The 20,872-nt window shown below is 39.7% G+C and overlaps 1 protein-coding gene across 4 annotated transcripts in view; it reads right to left on the minus strand.

The window, feature by feature from the left end:
• CSNK1A1 (casein kinase 1 alpha 1) overlaps nt 1-12,272 on the minus strand; it is a 48,650-nt gene extending 36,378 nt beyond the window's left edge. For 2 of the 4 annotated variants that reach the window (XM_052642475.1, XM_052642474.1), the window contains exons 1-2: nt 11,660-12,272; nt 10,938-11,044 (exon numbers count right to left, since the gene is read on the minus strand). In XM_052642475.1, coding sequence (XP_052498435.1) covers nt 10,938-11,044; nt 11,660-11,782 — 230 coding nt within the window. In that variant the 5' untranslated portion in view covers nt 11,783-12,272. The remainder of the gene's footprint in view (nt 1-10,937; nt 11,045-11,659) is intronic. The other 2 variants (XM_052642476.1, XM_052642477.1) reach the window with 1 other exon arrangement.
• Between the last annotated feature and the right edge of the window lie 8,600 nt (nt 12,273-20,872).

Below are 20,872 nucleotides of genomic sequence, written 5' to 3' on the forward strand. Positions count from 1 at the left end.
TGGAAGACAATATGTTAAGACCTGGAACCTCCAGGGGAATACAAGTATTAAAATATACTTTTCCACTGGGAAGTAGGACAATACATCTGTAGTTTTCACAATACCAATTATAAAGGGTTGATCAAATCTTTTTTAATAAGCAAACATATCGAAAGTAGATGAGTGGCTATCTGGGCCTAGTACGATATGGAGAGTAATCACTAATGTGTTCAACGTTTTTGGGGGACAGGAGGGGATGAAAGTATTCTTTAATTGTATTATGGTGATGGACGGCAGCACAACTCTGTACATATAGTAAAAACCAATGAATTGCATACTTTAAGTTGATGATGCTTACATACATAGTCTCATTAAAACTGTTAAAAATCCTTTATTAAAATCTGCTCTTCAAGTATGACTCAACACTTTTTAAGCAGCTGCTCTCTGTGTGACACTGCCATAAAGGATGTCAAAAGCATCTTAAGGTCTAGAAGAACTGGAGACAAGTACAATATAAAAGCGACAATAGAGTAAATATGAAATATAGAGGAGTTAAGTAATTTACTCAGAGAAGATAAAAGGGAAGGCTTCTTAGAAAAGTTGTCATCTGAGCTAAATTTTGAAAGATGCCTTTCTTCATAGTCCCCTAGTGTTTCAGTCACTCCTCTACAGTTTCGTGGTGCCCTTTCTCTGCTATGAAAATAATGTCCCTCTCCCACTACATACACCAAAAAAGCAGTTTCAAATACAATAAGAAACTCCAAAAATCTGGCCTCTGCCTGTCCTTTAAAACTGGCTTCCACTGACTGTAACATCCCATTATCGCAACTCTCCTCTTGCCTTGATTAACTCTGCATTTCCACCAAAGAATTCAGTCCTTACCTCTCAATTTCCTTTCTCTACTACCACTTCTACACTGATCTTGCTCAGATCTAAATAAACACCAGTCCTAATTCCCTAGCCGAAGTTTAGGTCTGTATCTCTGCTAACTTAATTATACAAGAGCTAAGACTGGGATATCCTATCACCTTAAACTCAACATGTCCAAAGATATAACCATCAATGCTACTTTCAAAATATCAAAATTAGGCCCCAGAGGGATTTCCTTGGAAGTCCGGCGGTTAGGACTCTGCACTTCCAATGCAGGGGGCATGGGTTGGATCCCTGGTCAGGAAATTAAGATCCCACATATGCATGGTGCAGCCAGATAAAAACAAAACAAAACTGGGTTCCCTTTTCCTTCTTCCTAAATTAAATTTCAAATTCTCAAGTCTGAAATGACTTACCTCCACTCCTTAAGAGAAAGTATGAGAAAACACACATTAAAATCTTAGAGCAAGTAAGTCCAGAAATCAAAGTATCTCTCAACACACTATTTAGGACCAAATAGTGTACCATTTTCTTTAGGGTACTTTTAGCAATATAGGAATCATTTGTATTAAAGACAGTTTTACATATAAAGATCTAGGAGAACAAATAATTTTGGCTGGATGAAACATTCCCCCTCCACACACACACACTACATTAATTAATTAATTTGCTTAGTAAATCCTTCGTTAAGTAGATTATAGATTTTAAAAATAACTCAAATTTCTCTACATTAGCAAATGAACATACACAAAAAACAAACAATTCCAAAGTTTGATATAATCTTTTAGAAGAAGTAATAGAAGAACGAACACAAAGTCTGGGCTTGATACGTTAACACAAGTATAGGAAAGGGGAAAATGGAAGAGGCAACACAAGTTACTAGAATGATAAAAGCTGCAAGAAAAAAGTAATGTATAAACACATGAATATCTTTTCATAAATTGAATTCAATGTAAATCTAAGCTAATAATACAGAACTATGCAACGTGTACTTATAAAAATGCCCTTCAGTGAATAAACAAATAAAAAGTGGCTCAATAAACCAGCAGTTGGACTAGAGAATGTTGAAAGCTGGCTAAACTCACAGCATATGCAATATAATGAAAAGAATAATGACTCAATCAATGGCCAAAAACACAAGTTCCAGTTCTTCCTTTGTCATTTTCTTACCTGCATAAGCCATTTTTGCTCACTGGTAAACATTTTTATACTTATCTATCAAGAAGTCTCCTAGTAAATATGAGATTATAAAAGCACTACACAAATATAAGGATTACTTTCATTACAAAAAGCAGTTGTCCAACAGTTATGAAATAACAAGACAATAGCATCTCCTTACAACAGTCAGAGCCCTCTCAACAAAATAATCACTAACTACCCCCAACAGCTCAAAACAATGAAGTGTCAAAACCTCAGCACAGTATTTCTCAAAGTGTGGTTCTCTGGTCTTTAGCATGAATTATCTGAGGTACTTGATAAAAATACACTCGCAAGGCCCATTCCAGTACTGGTCAAACAAATCTAGGGGTGAGGCAGAAAACTTTACATTTTAAACAAGCTCTGAATGTAATTACTATGCACGGATGATGTTTGAGAAATGCTGACTAAGCAGGATTCACAAGGAGACATAATGGGGTCTCCACTGACCTCTCCAATTAAGGCAATCTCTGGATAGCTCAGCCTGCTGTCTGATGTTAAGGAAAGGTTATGTCCTCACAGTATGAAATTCAGTTATCTCTGCCACTAACTGTTAGCAAGGGACAAAGTCACAACTATATGTCAGGCACATGGTATATATTCAAAAAGAATGTAGGCCTCACAAAAATTATCTGTTCACTGAAATGTGCCCATTATCTGAAACTGCACAGCATACAGTTAAGTACTCACGTATACATGTATTTGTTGAATAAATGAAAAGAAATGTTTGCTTATTCTCTAGAAGGTACCGTAAAGTTCACTGACTCTCTCCAAGAAAAGAACTTTAATTTTCAGAGAAAAAGCCAACATCACTCCCTTCCTTAAGAAGGATACAAAGTATTAATATTATGAAGGCTCAAAAAATGAAAACACTAGGTTTTCAGTAAGTAGATATATGTGCTCAGATGCTCAGTCACATCTGACTCTTTGCGACCCTATGGATTGTAGCCTGCCAGGCTCCTCTGTCCATGGAATTCTTCAGGCAAGAATACTGGAGTGGGCTGCATTTCCTCCTCCAGGGGACCTTCCTGACCCAGGGATGAAACTCAAGTCTCCTTTATCTTCTGTATTGGAAGGGAGATTCTTTACCTGCTGAGCCATCAGGGAAATTTAGTGTTAAGAATACTTTCAATCAAGTGAGAACAAAAAAAAGCAAAATAAGGAAAGTATACAATTGAAAGACTTTGAAAATTTGGAATTTGAAACAAAATTTACAAAAACTTCATGCTACCACTTTCCAACAAACAAGGTAGCTTTAAATCAGATCGCATCCTCCCCTCACCATAAAAGCCACCTTACATGTACATAGAATAGTCTGGCAGTGTAAGCAAGTACTTGGAGCAGCCTCCAGAGGACCTGAAATATAGGATAGCCTCAATTTCAGGTTAATTTGCAAACACTGTCATTGTACACTTAATGCTGGCACAAATGAAACATGTGATATACACCATGTATGCTTAGTCACTGTCGCCATCTTGCTTCCTCAAAAAAAAAAAAAATTCTCCTGTAGAAAAATTTCCAAGTGTGAGCCAAAAGAAGTTCCAAAAGGCCAACAAACCACTGATAAATACTGAAGCTGACAAAGGTCCACATTAGCAAGCCTCTACCATGAAATTAACAGACATTAGCATTTTGATATGTCAGTATCTCTACATCAGGATTCAAAGCTAAATCAACCAGTACAGCCATGTTTCCATTTGTTCACTTAAGAAATACTAGATTTGGTCCAGTGGTTAGGATTCTGGGCTTCCACTGCGGGGGGGCCCAGTTTCAATCCCTGGCTGGGTAACAAGGATTCCATAAGCCGCATGGTGCAGCCAAGAAAACCCCAAAACTAAATTAAACTAGAAGTCATACCCTCAAATCAATTAATTCGAAATATCTGAGGTTAGAAGCCAGGTGTCAATATTTTTAAGTTTTCTAAGTGATTACAACGTGCAACGAAGTTTGTGAACCACTGATACTGTTGAAAGAGACCGTAAAATCTATTCAAATATCACGTTACCTGTGTGACTTTAGGCAAATTAACTATTCTGACTCAACTAACAGGATTCCTGTAATGATTACATGAGACCATGGGCAATGCCTGGTATTAATTCCTTTTTTTTTTTTGCACATAGATGGTTGCCACTAACTTATATAATGCATTTTAAAAAACTCAAGACCGAGATAGTCTTACAAAATCCCTTTTATAAAGGAAAGCTGACCTTCATGATAGAATTCATTCTAGGTTCAAATCTAGATGACACCACAGACAGAACCTAAGTATTGACTCTCAGTATAATGCTCTTTCCATTTCCTTTTTTATTGAGAATCAGAAAAATAAAATATAAAAATAAGGATCAAAATGTAATGTCCAACTAAACATTTTTCTACAGCACTTCTGAAGTCCCTATTAAACATACCCCACTGATGACTATCAGACAAGGAAAAGGCAATATTTTAGTTATTCAGACAAGGAAAATAAGTAAAGATCTCAACTGCCACTGAGTATCACCAACCCAACTCAGTCATTTTAGTATGTTAGTATACATCATGGTGATAAACATATTACTAACTTGTAGTTGTACATACTGACAAATCAACATCAAATCCAGAAAAATAAGGTTACAATAATTCTAAAGGTCAATTAAAAAATATATAAAACCTATGTTGTCACAAAATGTCGCCTACCAAGAATTAGGAGTATTAAAAAAAAAAAAAGAAATATTCTTTATGTCAATAGGGAGTGTGGGTTACAGTGTATGAATTTGTCAAAACTTATTCAACAATACTGGAGAAGGCAATGGCACCTCACTCCAGTACTCTTGCCTGGAAAATCCCATGGACAGAGGAGCCTGGTAGGCTGCAGTCCATGGGGTCACTGAGGGTCGGACTCGACTGGGCAACTTCACTTTCACTTTTCACTTTCATGCATTGGAGAAGGAAATAGCAACCCACTCCAGTGTTGTTGCCTGGAGAATCCCAGGGATGGGGGAGCCTGGTGAGCTGCCGTCTCTGGGGTGGCACAGAGTCGGACACGACTGACGCGACTTAGCAGCAGCAGCATTCAACAATACATTAATCTATATACACTACACTGTATGAAAATTACATCTCATTAAAAAGATTCCATTAAGACATGGATCAGTAATATGTTATTACTAGTTTTTTCACAATTTTCAAGAGCCACTTGTATAAAAACAGTACAGAAAACATCATTTAGACTAGGTATTCATTTATATTATGAAAGCTATTAAGGTACTCATTTAGCTTCAGAAACCATTCTGTTAAAACTCAAGGACTGATCTTAAAAATAAAATGGAATACAGCTTCCCTGGTAGCTCAGTGGTAAAGAATCCACCTACCAATGCAAGAGACCAACGCAGGTGTTCCATCCCTGATCTGGGAAGATCCCACAGGCCTCGAAGAAACTAAGCCTACGTGCCACACACCACTACTGAGCCCATATGCTCTAACTACTGAAGCCCGCCTGACCTAGAGACCATGCTCCACAACAAGAAGCCTGTGCACTCTCCGCAACTAGAGGAAAGCTTACCTGCACAACAACGAAGACCCAGCACAGCCAAAAATAAACACACAAAATTATATTTTAAAAAATAATAAAATGGAATAAGTTAAAAAGATTAAATAGCTAACATTTGTTCCAAATTCAAATTCTCTTGTACAGACTTCTTGACACTGAAGTTTCTGCTAAACAGGACAGATCATGAGAAAACCTTAGCAAATCATATCTTAGATACATATTAAGTATTAGATATTGTTTTCTAGTCACTAAGTCATGTCCGACTCTTTGTAACTCCAAGAACCGCAGCCCACCAGGCTCCTCTGTCTATGGGATTTCCCAGGCAAGAATACTGGAGTGAGTTGTCACTTCCTTTACCAGGGGATCTTCCTGACCCAGGGAGCAAACCCATATCTCTGTCATTGGCAGGCAGATTCTTTACCACGAAACCAGCAGGGAAGCCCCACAGATTAAGTATACTCAGAAACAAAATGACCTAGCTCTAGAAAATGACTAAAGCCAAGGCAGTAAAATCCACAGACCATACAAATGTTTACAAGTATCATTCCATTTTAAGATACAAATCAATAATGTCCACTAAAGTTCTCATCCAGCAATCCATGGACTCAAAAGGAACAGAAAGGGTTATAAGAATTATAAGGATCTAATGGGCTTCCTTGTGGCTCAGACAGTAAAAAATTTGCCCGCAATGCGGGAGACCAAGGTTCTATCCCTGGGTCAGGAAGATCCCCTGGAGAAGAGAATGGCAACCCACTCCAGTATTCTTGCCTAGTGAATCCCATGGACAGAGGAGCCTGGGGTGCTACAATAACACTTTCACAATTAAGTAACAGTGCAAACAATAGGTTACTTACATTTATCAGCTTTCCTGTATGAGACCAAATGCCATAAAAGGAGGCACAATATGGGTCTGCAGCATCAAGTGAAAAGGTGTGGGGTATGACATAATTTGATCTTGACATAAAGGTGAAAACTGCCCCAAGAAAACTGGAAGTTAGCAGACATCTAGTAAGAAGTACTGAAGAAGACTCAATTGTCTAATCTGTACCATCGAGTGTGGCTATTATTTCTCAAAAGTTTCATCCAGCTCCAAATGCTATCTAAGCATCATTCCATTATTCCATTACTAGAAATCCGGCATAAGCCAATGTAAGTACCTTTAGCCTATGACAGATTTAGTATATCACAGTTACTCTATGGATTTAGTTACTCTATGAATTAAAATCACATTTCTCATGTATCGGGTGATCTGTAACATTATCTCTCTAACAAAGTCATACCCACTGTAGATGTCATCTTTGTTCTCTGATAACAGTATTAGAATTTATTTATAGGATATATGTTCAGTGCCAAAAAGCTAAGATTAAAATTTAAGCTGCTTTTAACAGTAAGGATTAACTAATACTTTATAAATATCTCCTAGGATTTCTGACATTCAGAAATGTCAGAGGGGAAAAAAAGGGGGGGGGGGGCGGTTAAAAAAAAACAACAACCCAGACACCCAAAATTATCCTATGCCCTTTCCCATCTTCTTTACCATATTTTCTACAAAACTGTACCCCATTAATTTACTTCCTCCTAAATAGTAACTGATGGTTTACCTGATACAGATAGTATTTTTAAGGTCCTGAGTGGTATCTCACTAAAATATCATTCAAAGGTAAGATCTAGACTAAACACCAAACTGTGATGAGATGCTTTCTAGCTACCATCATCTGAAAATAAATCTTAAAATTTCACAGCCACAAGTCCTAAGATCAACTAGGCCAGTGACTTATTTAGGTAGGGAAACTTGTTTAAACAAAACCCTACCTGGGTTTTCCTGGTGGCTCAGTGGTACAGAATCCTCCTGCGAATGCAGGGGACACAAGTTCCATCCCTGGTTGGGGAAGATCCCACATGTCTCAAAGCAACTAAGCCTGCATGCAGCAAATGCTGAAGCCTACGTGCTTAGAGCCCAGTGCACCCCAATAAAAGATGCTTAAGTGAGACGCCTGCACACCACAACCAGAGTAGCCCCTGCTCACTCTAACTGAAGGCCTATGCGCAGCAATTAATGAAGACCCAGCAAAGTCAAAAGAATAAAATAAAATAAATGCTAAAGACAAAACAAACCCTACCAAAAAGCTCAGTGCGCAAAACTTTTTCCAAGAGAAGAGTAGGAAATTCTCCGAACTTTTCTTTCCAGCACACTTCTACCCCAACAAAATCAGAAAATTACCAACTTGGTAAAATCCTCTTATTTCAAAAAAGAGGAAATTGATATCCCCCCAAAGATTAAGGGACTGACTGATCCCAGATCACTCCATCAATACCACATGGCAGATTTAAACTGAACAACAGATTTGAATTCAGTTCAAAGTAGCACCAAAAAAGGAGGGTTGTAACAGAAACACAGTAACTTAAAATGAGTTCCCAGAGGTCAATTCACAAGGCCCAAAGGCTTTTAGTTTCTTAAACATACCTAAAGACTGAATACCATCCTCCCCCTTTTGCTCTTTCTACTCAGCTGTGCTTCTGCACAACAGATCCCTTAATAAGGTCCTTATAAACTAAGGACTTGATAAGGCAGACATGCTATAATATATAGGCCCGGTAATTTTCAGCCTTTGTTTTAGAATATCCCATAGAATCTTAAGACAATTTTCAGGGTGAGGGTGGATTGAGGGAGAAGGTAGATATTAGTGAGGTCCAGAAATTTTGGTGTCAAATTCCTAATACAATGGGGAACAGACTGCCTTATTTAATTTAGCTAATAAGCAATCTAATTTATTATTTCCCAAGTAAATATTTATTGAGTGTATTTATTGGGCTTTCCAGGTAGTGGTAAAGAATCCGCCTGCCAATGCAGGAGATGCAGGACACACAACAAGAGACGGGTTCAATCCCTGAGTCAGGAAGATCCCCCAGAGCAGGAAATGGGAGACTCGCTCCAGTATTCTTCTCTAGAAAATTCCACGGACAGAGAAGTCCATGGGGCCGATAGAGTCGGACATGACTGAGCAACTAAACACAAACACACGCATATAGTTAATGTGGAAATAGTGGGGAACAAACTAAGCAGAACAGATGATGTTGCCACCCAAAATAAAGAAAGCTTATGCATAAGTCTTTCTTATCCTTCCCAGATCGGTAGACAAACAGTTCTCTCTCATACTTTAAAACCAATAATCCACTTTTTGTTTCTATGTACCTGGACTATACCACTCCTAAAACAAGTTCACTCTTTCCTCACCCTCATTCAATAACTACATTCTGCTTTAGAAACTACTCCCAGTAGCCAGACTTCACTCTTGGACAGCCTCCCTGACCAGTTCACCAAGCGTCAGTCAGATCCTGAAATCCCATCTCTTCCAAGAAGTCTTAGTTTGAAAGTCAAGTTAATCTCTTTAGCTCCACCCAGTTTGTAACTCCACAACTCCCTCTCTCAACTTCTTAGAATTTTACTCACAGGTCAATTTCATTTATTTATGTGGGTAATCAGCATATTAACTACTGCCCTCATTGGTCTGTATAAGTGCTGTTCTTAAATAAAAGCTACCAAATAAAACTCCACGTACTTAATTTGGAGCTAGCACTGAAAATGCCAGGTACTTATTGCTTTTGTAAAAATGATTTTACATTAAATTCAACCTGATTTGTGAAATTTATAAAACCTCCCAACCTCAAAAGCATTAGGTTAGAGAAGCCAGACACAAATGACCTCATACTGCACGATTGCATTTCCATTTAATTCTAAGAAAAACTAGTAATGGGAAGTAAATCAGCAAGGGCCAAGGTGAAGAGATGAAAATATATGCGAAAGGAAAGAAATTTAAAATTCTTAGGCTAACACAAATTTTTTTATTGTGACGAAAAAAGATAGTATTTTAATCAAGGTTTTTCATTTTTCCACAGCAAGGTTTTTTTAATGGATGAGAACCATTAAAAATCTCAAATCTGATCATCTCAGATTTCACATTAATCTTTATCTTGTAAGAACCTGGTATTTTCTTCCTAATAATTTATTCTGACTTCCAACCAATAGAAAACTGTATCATTCAATTTCTCCATTAAAAATGTTTATGACCATTGAAAAAATTTTTAAGGATAGTGTCTCTCTGGTTTTTACATCAGAATTAATGTATATAATCCAATTAATTAAAGATTTGAAGAATAAAAGCTAGGTAGGCTACAGTAAATACCATTCCAGTTATATATATGGATCCACTGTATCTGGATCTTTTTGCAACCGTTATTAAATAATTGTTGGAAAAGGGCTGGGTCTTAAACTGTGTTTTAGTCTCTATCCTAGGAAGATATTCTTTAATTTTAAAAGTCGAACTTTTCTAAAATCCTTTAATAATTTAAAAGGACCCAATGTCTTCATCTGGTCATCATCTATCCTTATTACTATTTGCCTTCACCAATATCCCATCTCCAAAAAAAGCTACAATTTCCCAGATGTGAGGAGTTACTGACCAAGTTAACTCAACAGGTTAGAGTTATTTGTCAAACTGCGGTTACATGATTAAGCTTCCTTTTAATACAACTGAGTCAATTTCAACACAGTGTTGCTCAAACTGCCTTTGTCATTTCCCACAAAATTTCGTACACAGACTGAAATGCAACAAACATTACCATTCTTTACAGAGTTAATTAACACTTCTGGAAAGGACTACGAGAGATTTTGCATAGTAAACTTAATTTCACATCTCATCTGCTGCAGAGATCACAAACAGGCTGTCACTATGCCATCTCTTTCCTTGAACCTCACCACTTCCTGCGGCTTTATTCTAGGCTTTTCAAAGGTTTAATCAACTCGGAGCTGCCAAAGACGGAATCCAGGAAGCGTAACTTATGAACCCAAGCAGTGAAAAGGGCAGGAATATGTGCTTGAGTCACGTCGTTCCGCCATTTTCTAAGCGGAGGAGGAAGACATGTTGGAACAAAAACACAACAAAAGAGCAGCCATTTCCCAAGCCAGCTCCAATAGCATCCCGAACTGGCCCAGCCCGGTCACTTCGGCACCCTCAAATCCACTTCGCTGGACAAACCTAAGGGAACAGCTGAGGTGAAAGAAAGCAGTAGGCAACCCTTCCGCGTTGGGATCAAAGATGACCCGCATACTTTTCACTGCAAATGAAAGAAAGCCTCGGGAAGAATGATGGAAGCTAAACGGAGCAGAGTGTTAACAAACTGAAATCCTAAACTAAGTTGGCAAACTAAAATCTACTGTGATTGTGGTGACTTACGCTTCACCGGAAACCCAGGTAACGCAAATGCCAAGAGCCGGATTCAGCTGGTCCCATTGCCTGCCTCTTACACATTTTCTCCCATTCTGTACTTCCCTCAGAAGATCGCCTGTTTGCTCAAGGATTCTTACCGTATGTGGGGGATGCCAACCCCACCTTGAAGAATCTTATAGAGTTTGCTCTCGTACAGCAACTGGGGATGCCTGGCCTTCTGGGATTCTAGCTTCACTGCCACCTCCTGCAGGGGAAAGAGGGGATGATGGCATCAACATCCTTATGGATTCAATGTCACTTGGCAAAAGAGGGGGAAACATGTGCACATCTCCAACTTTCGGCTAGAAGGTGGTGAGAGGCTGGGAAGAGAAAGATCTCTGTAATTATAAAACGAGGCAACCAGCCTCAAAGGCCTCTTCAGGGGGCAGTGACAAAAGCGGCACGTCCTCTGAAGTATAAGAAAATGATTCATCCAGAAAACGTAATGAGGGTTATGAAGAAACCAGGCGATCGGTAGCTGGCCTAATGGGAACAAGAACCCCAGTCAACTAAAAATACAGGAAGAAAACCAGGGGACCCCAGAAATAGGATTTTGCCGTTCTCGACTTAAACAACGGTTTTTTAGAAGTTCATTAAGGTGTATTTTTAACAAGCTAGGAAACTTCCTAGTACACCCAACCTTTCTCTCGGGTTCTTTCCTTTTAGGGAAAGAGAGCGGGGGAGGTTCCTAAGACAGGAAAACTGGCTCCCTCTGGACTTCCCAGTGCGTGAGTGCGGTGGGAAAAGGCCCGAGCAGTTCGCGGGGCGGGGGAGTGAGGACAGGCGCAGCGTAGTCGTGAACCCCACCCCAGGTGATTACCTCGCCGTTGGTGATGTTGATCGCCAAATAAATGTCCCCGAAGGAGCCAGACCCGATCTTCCGTACCAGTTTATACTTCCCTCCGACAATGAATTCGGCCTTGGAGCCGCTGCTGCTCGCCATCCTGAGAGACGAAGATGGAGGCTGGGGCTAAGCCCCGACACCTCTAAGGGGAGGATGGAGGCCTCTAGAGCTCGACCACGGAAAGGCTGTGGAGAACGGCAGGCAACAGAAAACGATGGCTCTTTTTCGGCGTTACAGGGCCCAGAATCGGCCAAGGGGAACCTGATCACCGCTGCTGTCAGGTTTTTTGGCCAGGCCGCAGATTGTTGAAGGAGTTCTCGCGGTTACTAGGCTGAGCCACTTGTTTCTGGCGGCCGCCGCTGCCTCGCTTTCCCGGCGACGCCGCGGGCTGGAAAAGGAGAGCGGTGAAGCTAGGGCGGCGATACCGCTGCCACCACTGCCGCCGGCTCCCGCCCGGAGGGACCCCTGTCACTCCGCCGACGCCGCCATCTTGTTACTCCGGCTCCAACCAACACAAAATGCCCCCAGTCCCCGGGAGCCGCTTCTTCACAGCGCAGAGCACTGTGGGAAAGGGATCGCGAGCGCTAGCCCCGGAGGGTCGACAGCAAGAAGGAGGGCGGAACCGGATCCGTGAGAGTCGCGGCCCACGCTCTGAACGTCACTCCGTCACCGCCCAATTGCGCACGCGTACTGCCACCCTGCTTACTGCGCAAGCGTGCCGTGGTCTCTTCTAATCCCCGCCCGGGGCCCATTTCCACTTCCGGTCGTCGACTGTTGCATTGTGAGCTACCTGTTAGTCACGTCAGACCCGCCTGGTTTCTGAAAGGCTTCGCGGCCCCAGGCCTAGAGAGCATATTAGGGAGGAGTCACCTTCATTTTTCTTGGAAGATGGTGCGTCAGGCCTTAAGAGTTGGGTATTGACCTTTGCTCTTTGTTTGAGGCGCTTTTTAACCTTTTGATCTTTACTGGGGCTACTCCCCCCAACCGGCCCATTCCAGTTCAGTATCTCTTTTGAAAGAGGCTGTCGCCTCTGGTGGAAAGAAAGAGAAAAGCAGGCCTGTACGGGCTGGATTAGTTCAGGGCTCAGTGTTTTAGCAGTCTAGCTGAGGAGTCTTACTAGAATTCTGCGCTTCAGGGAGTGTTGGATTCCCTATTTTAACAGAGAGGGAAAGCAGGGATTAACCCTGCCCCTCTAAGTCTTTGTGTTGTTTACCCACTGATACTTGATACCCAAGGCAGGGGAGAAATCCGAGTAATGTTAGTGGCCAATATATAGTCAATAGAAAATAAGATTTAGAGCCGTGAAAAAACTTGCACATACAAAAGTTACCCTCTTCGCAACCCCCACCCCGACAAAGAAACGTGGAAAAATCGTATCTTGGTCTTGTTGAAAACTGCAGTCTTGACCCAAGAACATTCGGTAGAAAGGACTTCATTATAGAACTATGTTTAAAACTTTACACAATAAATTTTTTTTTTTACTAAAAATTGGTCAGAGAATCAAATCTTGAGCACGATTTCGTTAAGAAAAATTTGAACTGGGAAAATTGGGCTTGGTAGTAATGATAATCTGAAAAGAAAGCTGCATGATGGTGTTTCATTTGCAATATGAATCAAGCCCTGATGGATGAGTGAATCAAAGCCTCGGTTGTGAAAACTTACATAGAAAATCCATCCCAAATAAGATAATTTTGTAAAACCTGACAAAAATGTAGACTTAGTTGTAGCCTCGATAGCTGATCAAGTAGTAATGGGGTTCATCCTGGAAGATATCTTAAGTGGAATTCCTACATGGTACTTTATTTTTGGCTTAAATATTTGTATTCATAAAGCTCTGACCTAAATGTCTTGAATTTGATAACGGAGAAAACACTAAGGTTTAACGTGAAGTTTTTGCACTAACAAAACCCAACCCACCTGACTCCCAAATCAGCACTGTTGGACAGCCTCCTTTGGTGATTCTAAGTGTGTCTGGCCTACTTTAAATTCTCTGCTGTCATGATTCTGGTGTTTGTTTGCTCTTAAGTTTAAGCATCCTGAATTTTTCAAGTTTCCAAAGATAGCTGTTATTCTGCTGATTTTTTTTTACCACAGCCATCCAAAATTTAATGGATTCCTCAGCTTAAAGAGTTCCCTATATAAGGGGTGGGGTATACATTTAAAGAAATTCGCCCCCCCCCCCCCAGTAGTGAGGACACAAATGCTCAGCTGTGGGTTAGGGTATAAGGGTATGTGTGAAGTGGACTAAATTAAGGATTCCTAGAGGTCTCTGTGTGAACAGGGGCAAATCTAACAAAGTTTTTCATGAGATACCTAGAAAAGAGCAGGATAATGCATTTTTACATTTATCTAATTTTAAGTTATGCTTCTGAGATTTTCCTTCTTATGTATGTGTTGTTAAAGTGCCCGTTTATAAAATGGTCCTGATGATAGATGGTTGTTTCGTTAATATCCTTGTTTGGCAAAACTAAATGTTCACACTTTATGTCTGCCTTACCCCACCCCCTTTTAAAAACTTTCATAAGCTTTTGAAATGCCATACTCTGGGACTCCCTAGTCTAAATAACTTTTAGAAGCCCTTTCACCTGGAGAGTCGTATTTTATGTGTATATTTGGTGTGTCTCCTGACTTGTTGCCTGCCTTCTGTAATCACTATTCCAACATTGACACTATCCAGCAAAATGTGCTAAAATATTGCCAGTGGTTATAGCCTTTTCAGATGTGATTCCTTTTTTTTTTCAGATGTGATTTCAATTGAAAATCTTAAGATTTAAATTTATTAGGTTAAGAAGGGCAAAAGTTGGTGTTTTTAATGTAGAAATGGAAGTTTTAGGTGTTGGCTACAAATTCAGCCTTCTCATAAAATGAAAGTGTTGTTTGTGGTAACTTTCAGCCTCAGTAATTGAAGGATTACCTGTTTGGGTGCTATTTTAGTTACAAATAAATCATTCTTTTGTTTTGAATCAGTAGCAGTTTTAGTGTAATGGAGGAAGTCTTCTACAATGTGCCAAAATGTAATTCCTAACTCCTGGGTCAACTGAATTCACCAAAAATATAGTGTAAAGTGGGCTTCCCTGGTGGCTCGGACAGTAAAGAATTTGCTTGCAATGCAGGAGACCCAGGTTCAATCCCTGGGTTGGGAAGATCCCCTGGAGAAGGGAATGGCAACCCACTCCAGTATTCTTGCCCGGAGAATTTCATGGACAGAAGAACCTGGTGGGCTACTGTCCATGTGGTCACAAAGAGTCAGACACCACTAAATGACTTATCACTTTCACGTTTTCATAATTTATTTAAGACCTTGAATGAAATTTTTGAGATCACCTATTTCAATAATCTTTTTTTTGTTTGTTTGTTTGTGCATGCCATGAGTGGGACCTTAGTTCCCTGACCAGGGATCAAACCTGTGCCTCCTACAGTGGAAGCATGAAGTCCTAACCACTGGACAACCAGCTAATTCCCAATAGTCATACTTTTAAATGTTTTGCAATCTACACAGTGCTTTCACACATATTAGTTGTGCCCAACTAGGATAAAGTGGCTTGCCCCAAGTTGTACAGATCTTAGTGGCAAAGGAAGGATTAGAACCCCAACCTCTAACTGAAAGAAAAGAATTGAAAGGGTAGAAGGTGAATTGGGACAATCATGCCCTGGTGATTTACTTCTGTTTTCAGAGAGATGTCCAAATAAATTGAAAACTTTTTAAAACCACAATGTTTATGCAAAGAAAGGTCACTGGTAACCAGAGTATGTTTTAAGTAAAGTGATAAAGATAAGCATAAGAGGTGTAGATTGCTGCAGTAAGAAAGAAAAACATAAGGGCGAGGACTTCCTGGTGGTCCAGTAGCTAAGACTCTGTACTCCTAATGCAGGGGGCCCAAATTCAATCCCTGGTCAGAGAACTAGATCCCACTTACCACAACTAGAGATCCTGCATGCCATGACTAAGACTACTGTGCAGCCAAATATTTTTTTAAAAGGGGGCGACCTGCCCATCTCTAGGGTTGTTTGGTACCAATAAGTAGAAAAATAGAATGGCTTAGAATATGTCAAATGCTGCTTCAGGTGTTTAACTGTTACAGAGCTTTGTGCATAATCAGTATCAGATAAGGGAGTTAATGAGGTGACTGGACACTTGAGAACATTAGAAATGTCTTATTGGATCTATTCAGTCTTTTTTCTAGTCTTTGTCAATGGCAGCAATTTCTGTCTTCCTTTCTGGTCTCAGTTCCTATTCTCCCCTTCTGCATTATTCACAAGCTTTTGTGAAAGTGTATAGCTGCATCTATGATAGCGACTTCAAACACTTTTGAGACTTTCTGCAAACATTTCTTTTTACGGTGTTATTAACCATAAATTTATTTAGATTAACAATTCTTTGAACACATCTGTGCTTTTGACCCATATGGCTTCAAGATTCTAAAGTTTGTATCTTTCATATATATGTTACCCAATGAACTTTTACACATATCCTTTACTTTTCCTTATAAAAGTGACAAGTATTTATTTGAAAAATTTAGATAAATCAGAAAAAAAAAGAAAAACTTATAGAGATAATGATGAAATGTTAATTTGCTGTATATGAATGGCCAGTATTTGTTTCTATGTGTGTTCTGTGTCTTTTTATATGTATCTTGAATGTGTGTACATTTATTGATACACATGTATAGTACTGAAGAATTGATGCTTTCAAATTGTGGTGCTAGAGAAGAGAGCCCCTTAGATTGCATGGAGATCAACCTATCAATCCTGAAGGCAATCAGCCCTGAATATTCATTGAGAAGGACTGACTCTGAAGCTGAAGCTCCAATACTTTGGCCACCTGATGTGAAGAGCTGACTCATTGAAAGGGACCTTGACGCTGGGAAAGATTGAGGGCAGGAGGAGAAGGGGGCAACAGAGGATAAAACGGTTGGATGGCGTCATCAACACAACAGACATGAGTTTGAGCAAACTCCGGGAGGTAGTGAAGGACAGGGAAGCCTGGTGTGATGTAGTCTGTGGAGTCGCAAAGAATCAGACATGACTTAGCAACTAAACAACAACAACAACATGTGTACATACGTATATTTTATTTCTAAAAAAATTGCAACAAGTAGTCATAGTGCACATTCAGTTTGGAGATGGGATTTTCACTGAATGATTTGTTGGAGACATATTTCTCTATAACTAGTCCTCCAAAATATGATTTTGTAAGAACTTTGTAAAATTTTTAATTGGAGTATAATTGCTTTACAATATTGTGTAGGTTTCTGCCATGCATCAACATGAATCAGCCATAGGCATACCTGTGTCCCCTAAAATATGATTTTTTGTGTCTCGTATTAAATATGTATCATATTGATAGAACTGCATTTACCAATCCTAATGGAGTATTTTAGTTATTTCCAAAATCTTGCTAGTATAAAAATTTCATTGAATATTCCTATGGCTAAATCTTTGCCCACATCCAGGATTAATTGGTTAGAATTTGTTTTTAGAAATGCTAAAGTATTAAAATCCCTTATATCATAAACAACAACTCCTAATTCTGTTTTTGTCATTTGTGATAAATAAGTAATGAATAAGTATTTGTGGGCTATCCTATCTTTTCATTATTTAGATTTATCTTAAAAGTTTAAATCCTTATCCTTGAAAGAGGTTGTAAAATTATCTTTTCTCACCAATCATCGTTATTAATTAGATCTCCCCCCCCCCACACACACAACTTCCCTACTCCCTTCCCCATCCATTTCAAAATCTCAAGAATTTTGTAAATATGTGGTTTACAAGTCTGTGCTCATAAGACTGAAAATGTCCCTTTTTTGGACACAGCCAGCAGGACACATTTGTTCCCCTTGGTGAAGCAATTGCTTTCTTTAGCTATGTAGATTCATTTGAAGAAAGGGGGCAAGTTAGTTTCCTGTAAGAGTGGCTAAGTCGCATCCGACTCTTTGCAACCCCGTGGACTGTAGCACGCCACATTTCCCTGTCCTTCACTCTCTCCTGGAGCTTGCCCAAACTCATGTCCATTGAGTTGGTGATGCTGTTCAACTGTCTCATCCTCTGTCGCCCCCTTCTCCAGCCCTCAATCTTTCCCAGCATCAGGGTCTTTTTCCAGTGAGTCGCCTCTTTGCATCAGGTGGCCAAAGTGTTGGAGCTTCAGCATCAGTTCCTCCAGTGAATATTCAGGGTTGATTTCCCTTGGGAGTGACTGGTTTAATCTCCTTGCTGTCCAAAGGACTCTCAAGAGTCTTCTCCAGCACCACAGTTTGAAAACCATCAATTCTTTGGCACTCAGCCTTCTTTATGGTCCAACACACATCTGTACTGACTACTGGAAAAACCAAATATGAGTGTGTTAGTCACTCAGTTGTGTCCGACTCTTTATGACCCTGTGGACTGTAGACTGCCAGGTTCTTCTGTCCATGGGATTTCCCAGGCAAGAATCCTGGAGTGGGTTGCTACTCCCTTCTCCAGGGGATCTTTCTGACCCAGGGATCAAACCTGGGTCCCCTGAAATGCAGGCAGATTTTTTACCATCTGAGCCACCAGGGAAACCCCATACATGACTACTGGAAACACCATAGCTTTGACTATCCGGACTTTGTCAGCAAATTGATGTCTCTGCTTTCTAATACCCTATCTAGGTTTGTCATAGCTTTTCTTCCAAGGAGCAAGCGTCTATTAATTTTGTGGCTGCAATCACCGTCTGCGGTGATTTTGGAGCCCAAGAAAATAAAATCTATCCTTGTTTCCACTTTTCCTCATCTATTTGCCATGAAGTGATGGAACTGAATTTAGAAATAATGGCAATCAAAGGATCTTCAAAATCAAGAATATAGTTAAGTATGAAAAACAGGATAATCTCATATATATTCAAATCTCTAATATTTTGCATGAGTTCAAGTATTCCCACAGATGTAAAAGTGTATTCTCACAAAAATGAATATGCAGGTCTTAGAGATGGGGAAGAATTCAAATTGTCACTGTTCCAAAAGTGAGATTAACGCAGACTTTAGTACAGAGGTATTGTAAATGCTTGAGTTGGGCTTCCATGGTGGCTCAGACAGTGAAGAATCCACCTGTAATGTGGGAGACATGGCTTCCATCCCTGCGTTGGGAAGATCCCCTGGAGGAGGGCATGGCGACCCACTCCAGTATTCTTGCCTGGAGAATCCAAGTATGAAAAACAGAATAATCTCATATATATTCAAATCTCTCATATTTTGCATGAGCTTAGGTATTCTCACAGACGTAAAATTATTCTCACAAAAATAAATATACAAGGTCTTAGCGATGGGGAAGAACTGAAACTGTCACTGTTCCAAAAGTGAGATTAACCCAGACTTTAGTACAGAAGCATTTTAAATGCCTGAGTTAGGCATTTCACTGTGCTTCCTTGGAAGAAAATGCCTCCTTTGCCACCTATTATGAGTAAAATGTTGCCATCTACATTTCAGAGTAGCCAGGATCCTGAAGTTTTCCTAACATTAACAGGAGATCCTGGAAACAATACTAGAGTAGTGGACCCTTATTTTATTCTTAAAAAGTAATTTGGGTTGGGACAGGAGAAGCCAGATTGAATATCCTTTTATTTGGCTTTTGAAGGGCTGGGTTAAATAGTTTAAGGAAATGTATCTTGATCTGACCTAAGTATTCAGAAGAACTGAATCTTATTTGTGATTCTACCTTAAATGTCTTCTGAGGCTTCGATGTTGTACCTTCTAAAAAGAGAAGTCAGATACTAAAGTTCTTTATAGGTTTAAGAAACGTTGTACTATTTACTAAATTTGACTCCTGTATTTTGAAGTAGAAGAAAGAAATTAACATGCTCATCTCCTGTCATAGCTTCTTAAATTCCAGATAATATGTAACATCCTGATGGGCAGGTCCTTACCCGTTTTCCTTAATATTTGTCAGAAAAATAAAATTATCTAACAGTGAAACACATGGCAATGGATAGATAGTTAGAAACTAGAAGAGATCCCCAAATTAGAAGAGTTTGGGAAATATCTTTTATTTGAAATATTTAAGAAAGAGAATTAAATAATTATCCCTGGAGGTGGAGGAGGAGCCTTACTTAAATGACCTCTGTAGGTCCCTTTTAGTCTAAAAAAATCCCCACTTAGATTCTCTTCAGGGAAAGCACGAAATGATTTAACTCTTCCATACAGCCTTATTCTTGGCAAGGTTGAAATTCAACAGTGAAAATCAAGGAAAATTTGTTTCATATTCTCTTTAAGACTGTTTCCACTAGCCCAGCCCTTCCCTCTCAGAGTCACTTTGAGATAATGCCTGAGGCTTTAACTCATTTGTCTGCAATGAACATTCTGCAGTGTAATAATTGAATGCCAGAGATGTGTCCTGACAGGAAATTCAAATCATTGATGTTCAATGGACAGGTTAAAGACCTTACCAAGGCCAGGCCTTGAAGGGCACTGTAAAAGCTGAAATGCCTAGGTTCCCCTTGAGTTCCCCACGTTATTAACCCCATTTATCTTGTTCTGGTCAGTCTATCTGACCTAGCAGTATTTACCTATCAAATTCTATTTTACAATTTCTATTTTAATAACAAACTATTAATTCCTGGACACGCACTGTCATGCATAGCATTTGGGGATATTTGTGTAGCTACCTTTTATTTGTAAGAATTTCTTCAGCGTTTTGGGGTTTCTGAGGTTGCTCTGTCCCTTTTCTCAGCCTTTTTTCTTTTCCCTTGCATTGTTCATTAGCAAGGGCATGAAACCCTGCTCCCAATGACTCATTATTACTCACTATAGTAATCTACTTTTCTTTGTGAAGCTCAATTCGGAAGATGCTTGAGTTGCCATTCTTGAGAACAGGTCCTAAGATCACATCCTGTTAACTCTCATCTCTCCATGCTAATGCCAAGAAGCACTGATACTGATCACAGAAAGTGGAACAGCTGCTTCATTTGATCTTGGCCAAGCCTGACACCACTGCAAGACTTTCTGCAGTAAGCAGAGACTAGGGTCTGATTGGTGGGGGGGTGGGGGGGAGAACTCTGGATTGTAGGCTCCTAATCCACAAAGCAAAGGAAATCAGGGTGTATTTATAGAGCCCTAGAAAGGGCTCATAAAGTTCATAAAGTAATTTGTCATACGCTAAATTGTACTTTTCATGACCAGTTTTAGAGATAGGTAAACATCCCTTGTTATATTTGAAACTGAGGAAGGCCCTGTGGAG

Source organism: Budorcas taxicolor, chromosome 7 (assembly GCF_023091745.1).
Source record: "Budorcas taxicolor isolate Tak-1 chromosome 7, Takin1.1, whole genome shotgun sequence".
Taxonomy (NCBI): domain Eukaryota; kingdom Metazoa; phylum Chordata; class Mammalia; order Artiodactyla; family Bovidae; genus Budorcas; species Budorcas taxicolor.